At 39.7% G+C, this 13,198-nt stretch overlaps 1 protein-coding gene across 1 annotated transcript in view; it reads left to right on the top strand.

Moving 5' to 3' along the window:
• jak1 (Janus kinase 1) overlaps nt 1-9,525 on the top strand; it is a 30,897-nt gene extending 21,372 nt beyond the window's left edge. Inside the window, exons 17-25 of the mRNA XM_029428817.1 lie at nt 1,072-1,223; nt 1,353-1,503; nt 2,239-2,327; nt 2,800-2,992; nt 4,074-4,198; nt 4,653-4,825; nt 5,695-5,812; nt 6,368-6,478; nt 7,044-9,525. Coding sequence (XP_029284677.1) covers nt 1,072-1,223; nt 1,353-1,503; nt 2,239-2,327; nt 2,800-2,992; nt 4,074-4,198; nt 4,653-4,825; nt 5,695-5,812; nt 6,368-6,478; nt 7,044-7,163 — 1,232 coding nt within the window. The 3' untranslated portion in view covers nt 7,164-9,525. The remainder of the gene's footprint in view (nt 1-1,071; nt 1,224-1,352; nt 1,504-2,238; nt 2,328-2,799; nt 2,993-4,073; nt 4,199-4,652; nt 4,826-5,694; nt 5,813-6,367; nt 6,479-7,043) is intronic.
• The last annotated feature ends 3,673 nt before the right edge of the window (nt 9,526-13,198 follow it).

Here is a 13,198-nt window from a genome sequence, read left to right as displayed (position 1 = left end):
TATGTTGCTGCTTTTTATATATGTTTATATATATATACATGTATGTACACCACAGTTATATGTTTAGTTCTTTTACCAATCTTTGTTCACATTTGTTGTCCTTGTTTTTAGCTGTATGTCTATTTCTTAACTTGTTCTTCGAACTGTTTGTAAGTACAATTATTCAATCATTTTAAACGAGAGAAACTTCCGGAAGAGGACAGACAAACATGCAAAAGATGCCATATATAAAGAGAATTAACAAAATCTAGAAAAATAATGACAATATTAGGAAAATAAGAAGCTAACGTGAAATATAGGAATCCGAGAAGATGCAAAGCAGTGGTAGGATCTGGAGCACACAATGTGAATGTTACAGCCTGATGAGGACAGGACATGATTATAATGTAGTTATTCAGTTATTCTGATAACGCAGTCTGTTGAAGGCGTTTGTGTGTTACAAGGTCAGTAAGTACATGTTTTCTTTGCTTGTTAAAAAAGGTTAAGTCAGTAATCTCTAATAAAACAAAGGTTCCCTTTATTACATGCTAAAGGCTAAATTGTCCTTTCAGGGTATCCTCAAGGAAAATAAAATAAAAAAACATCACAAGCTTTAATTCAACCGTTTCAAAAACATAATAATAATTTCTTCTGTTTTTACAAATACACCAGGGGACTTAAACAAGATTCAAGATATTTACTGTCATATGCACAGATAACAGACAGTTGTACTGTACAATGAAAAACGTACTTTACTAATCCTTCAACAGCAAACATTTAAAATTAGAACTAAAAGCAACAGATATACACAATATACAATATAAAAATAAATAAAGAGGTAAAAGGTATTGCACATAGGTTCACAGTACAGTGTTAGTACTGTGAAATATGAAATATTGCACAAATAAGGCGGACAACAACAAAGTGCACCATGCATTGTTAAAGTTGTGTTGTTTTCACAGTTAAATCAGTTGGGGTGCCTGATAATGTTTTGGGCTCTCCTGGTGACCCTGGTGGTGTACATGTCCTGTAGTGAGGGGAAGTGTCTAATTGATTCACATTAGCTAATGCTGACTTTGTTTCCCTCTGCAGAGTGTGTTCATCGTATCCCATGGATCGCTCCCGAGTGTGTGAAGAGCATGTCCTCCCTGAGCATCGCAGCTGACAAGTGGGGCTTTGGTACCACCCTGTGGGAGATCTGCTATGATGGAGAAGAACCCCTCAAAGACAAGAAGCTCACAGAGGTAGGGGGCACTCACAGGAACTTTGCATCTAAACTAATCTTTTATTTCAAATCTGATGGCTATCCTACTTTCTTTTTATTCCTGTAAATGTTCTTACCTCATTCATATGTATGTCTTTGTCCTGAGCAGAAGGAGAGATTCTATGAAACTGAGTACCAACTGGCCACCCCAGACTGCAGAGAGCTGGCTGAACTGATGACCCACTGCATGAACTACGACCCCAAGAAGAGACCTTTCTTCAGGGCTATCGTCAGAGACATAGACATGCTAGAGGAAAAGAGTATGTATGATGGGAATGTGTGTACTGTGCGTTAGGTATTTTCATATATAGAATGAAGTGTAAACTGCAGAAAAGCTTGGTACAGGTTCAAACATGCAAAGCGGTTGTCAACAATTGTTCTGCATGTGTTGTGTCTAACCTGAGAGAGAGAGAGAGAGAGAGAGAGAGAGAGAGAGAGAGAGAGAGAGAGAGAGAGAGAGAGAGAGAGAGAGAGAGAGAGAGAGAGAGAGAGAGTTCACTGGGTGCATTAACACTGATCTGCCCCTCAGTTGGGCCCCATGGCAACATAACTCTGTTCTTCCACCTGCTGGCCAGATGTGGATCTGCAGTCAATCTTACTGAATCTTAAAGTGTATTACCCCATTGACCTTCTTATATTAAAAACCCAAGACATCAACAAAATCCCCTTAACTAAAATATTAATTATAATTATTAACTAGAAATTCCACCAAAAAAGGTTTGAAAATTTGATTAAAAACACTTACTAACAATTAAATGAAATGATTGATAACGTTGATACAGAATGAGTCTTGCTTGAGTAATGAATTTTTGTACTAAAAGTAGTGTGGAAACCAGAGCCTGCGAACAGTTGCATAACCAAACCAAAGATTCTGCTGAAAACGTTGACACTGTCGACCACAATCGACTTCCTATGACACAAGTGTGCTTAGTCTGAAGAAAAGACATGTTAAACCCAGCATGTTAAATGTATTTATATCTTTTTCCATCTCACAGACCCATCCATCATACCCCAGCCTACACAAGACGTGGACCCAACTGTGTTTGAAAAGAGATTCTTAAAGAGAATCAGAGATCTGGGCGAGGTAAACTGTTCCTGCGGTTTTTATGCTTTTGTGTTAATCTCTGTATAGCATATCTTACCATTTGTAAGAATGATCAAACTGACAATTTCTAAATGCTCAAATAAAACAACTTGGCTATTTAGTTCACACGTATTTTGTTATAAATCTATAATTACCTAGTAGTAGTTTTGGTGAGTATTGGCTCTTCTTTTTTTTAACGGTACACATCAGCTTACTTCTATAAAGAATGTCACCTGGAGTATGATTCTTATCATCCTTCATAACCTAAAACGAGCTGTAGGGATGTGAAAAAAGAAACAAAAAAACCTGCAGAAGATAATGTTCACTGAAGATCAAAGATGAGCGAGAGCAAATGCAGAACTGAAGGACTTTAGGCAATGATGAGAAGCAACTTGTCCTGCACAGGAAGTAGACTAAAACATTCTTTATGATCACCTGAATAACTTTATTTTCTCACATACTTCTGATACAGGGCCACTTTGGTAAAGTGGAGCTGTGTCGCTATGATCCTCGGGGAGATAAAACAGGTGAGCTGGTGGCCGTGAAGTCCCTGAAGCCTGAGAAGAGTGAAGAGCAGAGCAACAACCTCTCGAGTGAGATCGACATCCTGAAGGCACTCTACCATAAAAACATCGTCAAATACAAGGGCATCTGCCAAGAGGAAGGTAAGATGGAAGGAGTGCATACACAAAAATAAATACTAAGAAATGTACAGTATGTTTAGATTCAAACAAAGAGAAAGCCACATGTGTTGTTGGATCAGAGCTACAGTCACTCAACACGACTCGACAAACAAGTTAGGCCACAGTAAGATATTTCCACGGATGTAGTTTATTGGTAGGTTATACATTTTCAAGTCAAGTGTAGCATACATGTAGTGTTGACATGAGCACAGAGGGTTGTTGTAATAATATATTAAACCAGAAATGAAGCTTTGGTGCTTTAGCTTTCAAAATAAGAGCATGGTAAATGAATGTTAGTGTAAAAAAAGCTTAGTAAATATTTGGGTGCCTCTAGATTCTAGTCGAATACACAAGTAACTCACTTCTAATGAAACTTCTCCCATCTCATACTGTTCCCCCTTTCATGGCCATGCAAACTACACATGTTCATTCTAGATCAGCTTACGTAGAGGGCAGGTGTCACTTAATGTGTATCTTAGTGTCCTTAAAGTAAATGCTCAAATTCCAGGCAGGCTGTTTCAGTGATGGGAGTGGTATTTAGCATGGACCCAACAGTATCCACAAAGACTCAGCCTCTCATGTACTTCCATTACATCACAGTCCCAGACATGTGCATCCCATTTTTCAATAGTATTTATCTGCCGGTCTTTGAACAATGTAATCTGTTGTTTGAAACACTCACCGCCGTTATGAAGATCTTCCCTGAAAGACTCGCGGAAACATCTGGACAATAAAACCTTCCATCTGCAGCACAAAAGAAAAAGTTCTTCAACCCATTTCCCACGTTGCAACACTATTTCCTGTCAACAAAGCTGGACATATGTTTAATATTTTTTCATCAGGATGTTTTGAGAATTCTATAAATATCTTCAGAAAGGCAGTAAATGTTGGTAAACGGCTTCATGGATTTTCAGAGTAGCTCTGTGACTTGAATGTCATGGTAATGCACAAGAGGCTCACGCACGCACGAACGCACACACTCTATATATATTAAAAGTGCAATTTCTGCTGACGAAATTTGTGTATGTCTCTGATTTGCTTTTATGTGTACATCTGTTTGTAGGTGGTCAGGCCATTAAGCTGATCATGGAGTACCTTCCACAGGGCAGTTTGAAGGACTATCTTCCCAGAAACAAAAGCAAGACCAGCCTCAGCACCCTGCTCAGCTACTCCATCCAGATATGCAAGGTAAATGTTTATTTCCTCAAAGCAGCTGGTACCATCAGGCACTTCTGCATCTTGTACTGGTAGTAAAACAATAAAATACAATGAGTCAGCCTTTATCAACACCTGACGTCAAATTAAAATGTAACACTTCCTGTTCAGATAACGCTGGGAAGGGAACAGGTTGAGAGTTTATGGTGTTGTTGATATATTATATATACTTATTGGTCAAAAACACATCAGAAAAGACTCTTTATGTTCTGGCACAGTTGGCCAAACAGCTCATTAAAAATAAAACGTATTGACGAAGGGATGTTTTACATTATAGATAATGCATCAGGTATGCGTCCTTCTCTCCCAGCACACTCGGACGTAGTTTTATTTGTCTGCATGTTCCAATCACACAAATCCATAGACTGCACTTCAATCACTCTGAACCTGTTGAGCAGTGTCCTCCTTCTTTTCCTTTTCTTTTTAGGGAATGGAGTATCTTGGATCTCAAAATTACATCCACCGGGACCTGGCTGCCAGAAATGTGCTGGTGGAGAACGAGAGGACGGTGAAGATCGGCGATTTCGGCCTCACCAAGAGCATCAAGGACAACGAGTTATATTACACCGTCAAAGACGAAAACGACAGCCCCGTTTTCTGGTGAGTCAAGCAAGGGATGGAAGGTAGAAAAGCTCTTACTCCCTCAGACTCGGCCGTGGCAGCTGAGATCCTTCTGTTGCAAGAGACTTTGTAAAGGAAGGAGATAATATAAAAGGGGAGAGGGTTCTAAAGGAAGTAGGAAGGACCAGAAAAGGAAATGACTGCAGTCAGACAGTCTGTGCATCGAGGAGATAGATGTTGTGTAGGGGAAATATGGATCAATGGTGATCAAGTTAAGCAAAGGGTGAAGGGATATCACTGAAGAAAAAGATTTTTGCCAATAAATTGCTTTTGAGTGTATAGCTAAGGAGCTGAGCCTAAAGGGACAGGTACCATTGACATGAATTAGGTTATAAGCCGAGAGGCAAGACGAGAAAAGAGTGGAGCGGTGGATGCATGGGGTTCAATTGCCAGGGACTGGGTCTGTATTAACTGATATATTTCAATTACAGTAAATATTTCAAATACATTGTAACCCTTGGTTTTGTGTGAAAGACTCTTGTTAGGTTCCCAAAAGCATTTTGGTGGTTTTAGATAAATGATCATTTAGTAAAATTAGACAAAGATAATCCCTTTTCCATTAAAACACTTGTATGATTTCATTACTAATATTTCTTGAAGCACACATCTGTAGATTCTTTGCAGGTGCTGAACAACAATAACCTGCACTGCTAGTTTTAATCCCAATTCTTCTTTTATTCTGTATGGACACGACTACTTTTCAACAACAAATGGTCTTTCTCCTAATATTTCTTTTAAGCAAATATACTTTTCAAAAAATGATAGATTGTTCTTTTTGGAGATTTTAATCTGTAGAGAGGGCATTTGAAATGTGCTGTTCTTACACATTGTTGTTTTTTGTTTTCTAGGTATGCTCCAGAGTGTCTGACTCACTGTAAGTTCTACCTCGCTTCAGACGTTTGGTCCTTTGGGGTGACGATGTTCGAACTCATCACTTACTGCGACTCCTCCAAGAGCCCGATGGCGGTCAGTATGCAGCGCTCTCCTTATTATCTTCTCTCTCACGCAGGCGTTCAAGAAATACTTCTCAGTATTTGACCAACAATACAAACATGTCACACATACTATAGCGATCTTGCAGAGATAAAGAAGGGAATTTATCCCGGCATTACACGCACGCACGCACAATCATTTGTACGTGGCAGATGGTGTCGGTCTTTGGCCAAGGCGGTAGACGACAGGAGCCGTGTCTGTGCCATCGCTAAGAGCTTAGTTTATCATGAAGATCTTTCATTTACATCCGGCTTTTAACTGCCGCTGTTATCCTGATTGACCCATCACTGTTACTGAAAGGCAATTAGTAATAAAGATCTGCACCGGTCAAGTGAATGTTACAAAGGAGACGTGTTAAAAGGGCCTAAAGCTAAAAAAGTAAGAGCTATTAAATCTGTACCACAAACAGTGAATGACTTTGTTTGTTCTCTGCCTTCAGGTCTTTTTCACTGGAGTTGCATTTTCACGTTTCATGTCTGAATAAAAATACGCTGTTTCTTTTGTAACCCGTCCTTGTCACCCACGCAGCTCTTCCTCTCTATAATTGGTAAAACTCAAGGTCAGATGACCATCATCCGATTGGTGAAGGTGTTGGCAGATGGGGAGAGGTTGCCACGTCCTGAGGGCTGTCCTGAACCTGTAAGTCTCATTACCAACAAAACCCAATAATGACATGACACAGGCTTTTTTTAATGTGTTTTATACACCGATAGCCGCCATATGAGCTCGGAGCGGCGGACATTAGCTAACCACATACTCAACATACTCATGAGGGAGTGTGACTTTATTCTCTGCTAAGGACACCATTACTCCACTACATAGGAACACGTAGTTTGCTGCTATATTAATGCTCCCTATGCAGTAGATGCCTTTTGCTATGTCACACAAATGTCAAAAAAGTAAAAGTACAGTTTGCCATTAAGAAATCTGTAATAAAGAAAATCCTAAAAATGTTTGTTAGGAAAGAAACGTTTAAAATAACCATAAAGTCATTAAAAGAAAATGTATTTCATAAAATAAAAAAGGCATAGTGTCATAAAAATAGTCTTTAGTATAAAAATGTCAAACAAAAGTGATAAATATATGCAGAAAGTTAAAGCAGCAGCATTTTATTATAACATGTTGACGTCGCTTCTACACTTTATTTCTTTGTTAGGTTTTTACATTTCTACCACCTGTCGTCTGACACAATTCTTGTTCACAGGTGTACGAGCTGATGTGCAAGTGCTGGGAGCAAAAGCCAGAGAAGAGAATCACCTTTATGCGCCTGGTGGAGGAGCTGACCAACATGCAGCAGCAGCTCCAACCACAAAACGACATTTAAACGGCCTCAGACTGTTTGAGACTCTGGGAGTGAAGTTGACTTCTGCGTGCAGACTCGGGACCAGATGCCAACGGCAAAACTGACCCCAGATCAGCATCTGCAGCTTCATTTCACTGAGAGACGGTCCTGAAGGATCAGAGCGTCACACTCTCACATAAACCTTCCACAACCATGAAAAAACTTTTAAGTCCCATCAGTTATTTTAGTCCGCCATATTTGTATTTCTCATGTTTGTTATACTTTTCTGATATTTTCTAATTTTAGTTTTTTTTATTTGTATTTGTATTTTGGATGAAACGAGTAAATCCCGTCAGATCTTGTAGCCGTGGCCTATGCTAACTGTGCCCTTATATCTAACAAAGGACTTCCAAGTATATCGAAGGGATTTAACTGTAACTCTCTGCTCTTAATATTTCCCTTTATGGCCTTTATAATAGCGTGGACTTGAGGCTGCTATCACTCTCACTGATGGAGACCGAGCAGAGGAAGGAACTGTTTAACGTTGACTTTCACACAGTTGTTGTCCGTCTTCTCTGTGACGGACACCGAGGGGATCGCTGATGAATAATCTTGTCAATGACTTTGATGGATGGACACACAGGCATTAACGCAGATACTGAAGATGTGTTTTTCAACGTTATGTGCCATGTGCGGTTCGTCTCATGGACTCCTGTTTGGGAGAAAAATCCCCTGATTTGTATTTCTTTCAGTTAGAAACACAAGAGCGATCTGTGATGGATATTCTGTTCATGATGTGCAGATGCAGTCTCTGAGAACTGGCTATTAGAGTCAGCAATGTTTCTTTCACTGCGTTCTTGTCATTCAATCGCGAGGAGTTTCTGCTGTCGGTCGGACAAAACAAGAAGAAGAAAACAAAACCTTTATTTTCAGACATTTTATAGACCAATTAATCGAGAAAATAATCCACAGAATGATTGCATTGTGTAATAAATGCCACTCTTACCCAAAGTGGCCGGACACAAAGGAGAATACTTTCTCTGAAGGAGCTGCATCTGCAAAGGAACAGAACATCTACTTTTTTTTTTTTTTTTACTCTCTAATCATCTTCCATGTCGTTCCTCTTTAAATCAGCAGAAGTCACATCTTTTGCACCGTGTTAAGGTCCTCTGATAGTTCAGTTTATAATCTTTAATGGAGTTTGGTTCTTTTAAATGTAACACATTTGAATTGAGAACTTTGAGAGACATGAGGAGTGTGCGATGAAGATAAGTACCTGGGAGAGACACTTGAGGGCAGCATCACTTTACTTCTCCTCTTCTACTGTTTTTGTAGCTTCGCCACAAATATCTTATTAACGTCTATATACTATACAGAATAGTGCAAAAGAAATAGAGCCAATATCCATTGTTGCAGATTATATGTGAAAGGGCTTCAGATGGAACAGTTTCAAGTAAGAAAGATTAATCAACGATTATTCACACATAGCATTTTATGTTCGGCTAAATATATTATTTCTTTTAGTGACATTCATCATGTTTGTGCAATTTATTTTTAATTCCGCATTATGCCAGAACATTTATAAAAGATTATTTTATCTGCGAGGATGTGAAATGGTTTGAGCAGAGGGTTTTTTTCTCTTTTTAAATCTGTCGACATGAGCCGTGAACTTCCACTCAGTCGAAGCATCATTCAAGAAACGGTCAGCTGTTCTCCATGTAACTGTGGCTTACTGTGAAGGTTGGCATGAAGGGAGGGGGGAACTTTAAACAAAGACAAAGTTGTGCTTCAGTCCACATTTTATTTAGGAATGTAAAAGACAATTCCTTCTGCTCAAAATAAGAAAAAGAAATATATATTTTTCAAAAAATAAGATGAAAGTATGAATATGGAAGGTAAAAGAATCCATAAATACACAATGAAAAAATAAATAAAATCAATGTTTGTTGTGTTCTGTCAGTCCAAATGCAATATATTATTAACTACTGAAAACAGTTTGTTCTATATATTACACTTTTAAGTAGGCATGCTATCATTGCTCTAGAAAATACCTTATTCACAGTAAAACAATAGTCAGTGTGATATAAGATTTTGCAAAATCTACAGTATATCTCAGGTCAGAAAAGAATCCACAGACGCAAAAAACTGTTTACAAAGCAAGAAGCACAGCAAATCTAGATTTATCTACAGTCATTAAAATGTGTCAGGAAATCAGAAATACTTCAGTATTGCAAAAGCTTTGCCGCACACTCACACACACACACACACACACACACACACACACACACACACACACACACACACGTACAATGGCAATGCACTGAAGCTTAGAGGAAGCTCCGTTTACACAAGAACAGGAAAGTCTGGATTTTAATCTGAAGTGATTCAGCGATAAAAAGAAAAAGTAATAAAAGCTAAATAAGCTTGTAGCTAAATAAAAAAAACATCCTCTAAAACCGACTGCATTTTCGTGTCAATATCCCATTTCTGTTAACAACTAAAGACCGAAAAGATAAGCAAAGAGTGCATTTACACACACACTAAATGTATCCTGAACTGCAGCCGGCTCACTAACAAGTCGAGATTACCAGCGTTACGCCAGATTCAAGAACATCCTGTGCTCTGTGTGCGTATGCAGGTTTGTGCTGTGTTCAATTCGGGGAACCTGGCCCCTTTGTGTACAATCATCATGAGGACATCACGTCTAGTTTGGTGGCACAGAAAATTAAATCGAGATACAAGCTTTTCTCCATCAGACCCAACACTCACAAGTTCCCCGATAAAGAAAGGGGCTGATAGTCTTCACTAATAACAGATATAAAAATGTTCATTATACTATCACACTGATGGAGGCAGTTTCAAAGTTCAAAGTTAAAGTTGCAACATCAGCCAAATTAAAGATTTATACATCATTTGATATATCCAAAGAAGTTGTTGAAAAACAAACCGGAGAGTAGAGACTATTTGAAGGCTTCGAACTAGACATGCAAATTTGCATTAATAAAAATTGATCATTTGCAGTACAGGCACAAAATGACCCGTGAAAGCAAATATACGCTTGTATTTCCATAAGACATCTGATTACATGGCACAAGTTAGCCACGAGGAAAAAGATACAAATCATAGGTGATGTAATGAAACGACAAAAAGCGCCAAGACTTTCTTCTCATGACATTAATTGTGTCCCAGCTGAGGGGCAGCAGGGGATGTGGCCTATGATGGCACTTTCTTTTGAAGACTGAAGACAGAAATAATGACGCTTTAGGCTGCCCATGGCAACACATAAACCAACATTTTAACACCTCTGCTGGTACATCCTAAAAACAGAAACACCCTAGAGAGAGGAAGACGGCACTGGTGTACGACATTATATGCAAAACACTGGTGAAACAGCAGGGACGAGAGACTCAATTAACACCATCATAAAAGACAAAGTCTGCTCAGAAAATCGACAGTGGACGCTGGAGGAAGACCGTGGGACATCCATATCCAACACCAGAGAACAGTTTTTAATCAAACTCATATGTTCAAGGTCAAGAATGCTCAACATCATCTATATAAGTTTCAGCTAGTTGTGGAGAACTCGTCCAGGCTTCTAACAAGAAACAGACAGTAACATCCTGCAGAGTGTTTTTCTTTATGTGATGTACCAAACAACTGCTCACTAGATCAAGTTCTCAAGTTGAAAATCTGACCAGACTGCACAGACCTTCTTTATCACCTGATGTGTCCTCCAAAAAAAAAAAAAAAAAAAAAGATCACATTTGTGTTGCCAGTGTAAAGCCCTCCTGACCCACTGATCAATGGAATATTGATTTATGAAATTCAGATAAGACGAAGCTAATGTTCACTAACAGACACTAAACCGGTATTCTGATGCAGCTGCTGTGGCCACACGATCGGTTCATTTAAAAAGGATACGTTTGGGAATATTCTGTATTATTCTTGCTGTCAAGAAATCCCATGAAAAGACCAAAATCAAGAATTCACTGATCCTACTAACAAGTCCTGTTTCTGAATCAAAAGCTTCATTTATGTTATTATTCTGTGCTGTAGAGCTCCACCTTTGTACAAACATATTAAAGACTGTTGCACTGCGTTACATATTCCATCATTATGATACTCACTAGAACACCAAATGTGAATTAATCCACATCTAAAAATAGTCCCGAACAAATGCACTATTAACTCATGTTTGTGTGACGTTTGCTGAAAACTTCAAAGCCCCATTCCAATTCAAATGTTTACTTCTTCAGTTGGAGCAAATGGGCTTGGGGCTGAAAACAGGCACATACAGGTTACGGAAGTCAGAAAGCGACAAACTAATCGACAACAACAAAAACTACCCAATATCACCAGCCTCATCCTTTATATGCAACTGGTGCAGATTTAGGAGGATTATTCTGCACTAAACCGGCACCTTTGCACATCCCGTGACTGACAGTTCTGCTGGAGGCTCAATGCCAACTGTGACCTTACGATGCGTCTGCATGTGAGCATCTACAATTAGCCTGCTGTCAGATATCTGCTCACCGGGGAGGCGGGGGGGGGGGGGGGGGGGGGGGGGGGGGGGAGTGATGTTTGCCAGTTGGCCTGCGGTGAAAAACGCGAACTGTGGTTGTTTTCTTTGTTGATACTGAAGAGGCTGGCTGATTTCCTCCACAGGAGGGGCAGTAATAAGCACAAAAACACCAGGACAATAACGCAGTCGTATAGATCACACTAGGTGAAGTTGTGTGAGTGTCCAGCCAAACACAAATACCAGAGACATTTCCAGTGTGTTGGCGTGTGACAGCTCCACAGGTACGTGCAACATGCAGGAGTCTGGGCAGACATGCAAACACCGAGCGTGCAGATAGAAGAGCCACAAAATAAAAAAAGCAAAAGAAGAAATCCCTGCAGGCTTGAGCGGCTGAAGGCAGCTGGAGTTGTTTTTACATTCCTCTCTTACTTTCTTTCAACCCTTCTCCTTACTATCCCTGCTAAGAGAATGTTTTTAGAGTGCTACACCCACAGAAACACAAACCAGACTACTGCTTCCAACACGCACAGATCACCAGTCGAAGTAAACACCACTTCGACTCTCGTTATGTGCGAAACCACTGAGTGAACGCACGACAAAAAGAAGCTTTAATCAATGTGAGAGCAGACACAGCGTCCGATTATCAGAGCATAAACCATGTTCGGAGCACATATTTTGTGTATTTTGTGTAGTATCACATCTCATACGGCTGGGCAGGATAAAAGATGAATAGAAAAAATGTGCTAACCAACACATTTGTGACAAACAGGCATCACTGGCGCCGTTCTAAAGGTTAACTGAAGCTACAGGGAATCTGATTCAGAAGCCAAACGTCCAATAACTGGGGCCAGACACCAGGATGGCTGTTTCTATTGGATGTGAATAACAGACAACTAGGAAATGCAAACAACCTCAAGGTCACACACACAACAACAACTTACTATAGGTTGTTATGGCAACACGTGAACAATGTACGCTAAATATGAGCAGGTAAAAGCAGCATTACTGGAAAAGAAATGTGTTGCTGAGCTCCACCAAATTCAAACAAATTCCAGTACCTTAAAATGATTTTGAATAATATAAGAGCCTGTGGAGTACGCTTGAAAAGCGGAAGACAGACTCTAACAGAGTGACACTTGTTCTTGGTCGAGTCCGACAGTTAGTTCTTCTCTCAGTCAGCTTTTGCATGTGAACGGCCAAAACTGAGTGTGTGAAATCTTGTTCTTCTGCACTCTTAAATCTGGACTTGCAAGATTCGAGTTTTGACACACACGAAACTGTGTAGTTAATACAGACATGGGCTTTAGAGCAAGTGATACAGGATGCAGAGAAAAAGCTGACACCATTAAAATAATTCAGGCATGGCTGACTTTAGTACCTGAATCCATTGAGTCTGTCTTTCAAACAGACGGGGAAACAGACAGACACTGTGGACGTGAACAGCTGAGGAGGCAGAAGCACAAACACAGAGGCCCTGTCTCTGGTGCACACACACACAGACACACACACACACACACACACACACACACACAGTCTTGTACGAGAGGTGGAGGTG

Source organism: Cottoperca gobio, chromosome 4 (assembly GCF_900634415.1).
Source record: "Cottoperca gobio chromosome 4, fCotGob3.1, whole genome shotgun sequence".
In the NCBI taxonomy this organism is placed as follows: Eukaryota; Metazoa; Chordata; class Actinopteri; order Perciformes; family Bovichtidae; genus Cottoperca; species Cottoperca gobio.
The sequence above is the reverse complement of the archived record's forward strand: the minus strand, read 5'-3'. Positions and strand labels throughout refer to the sequence as shown.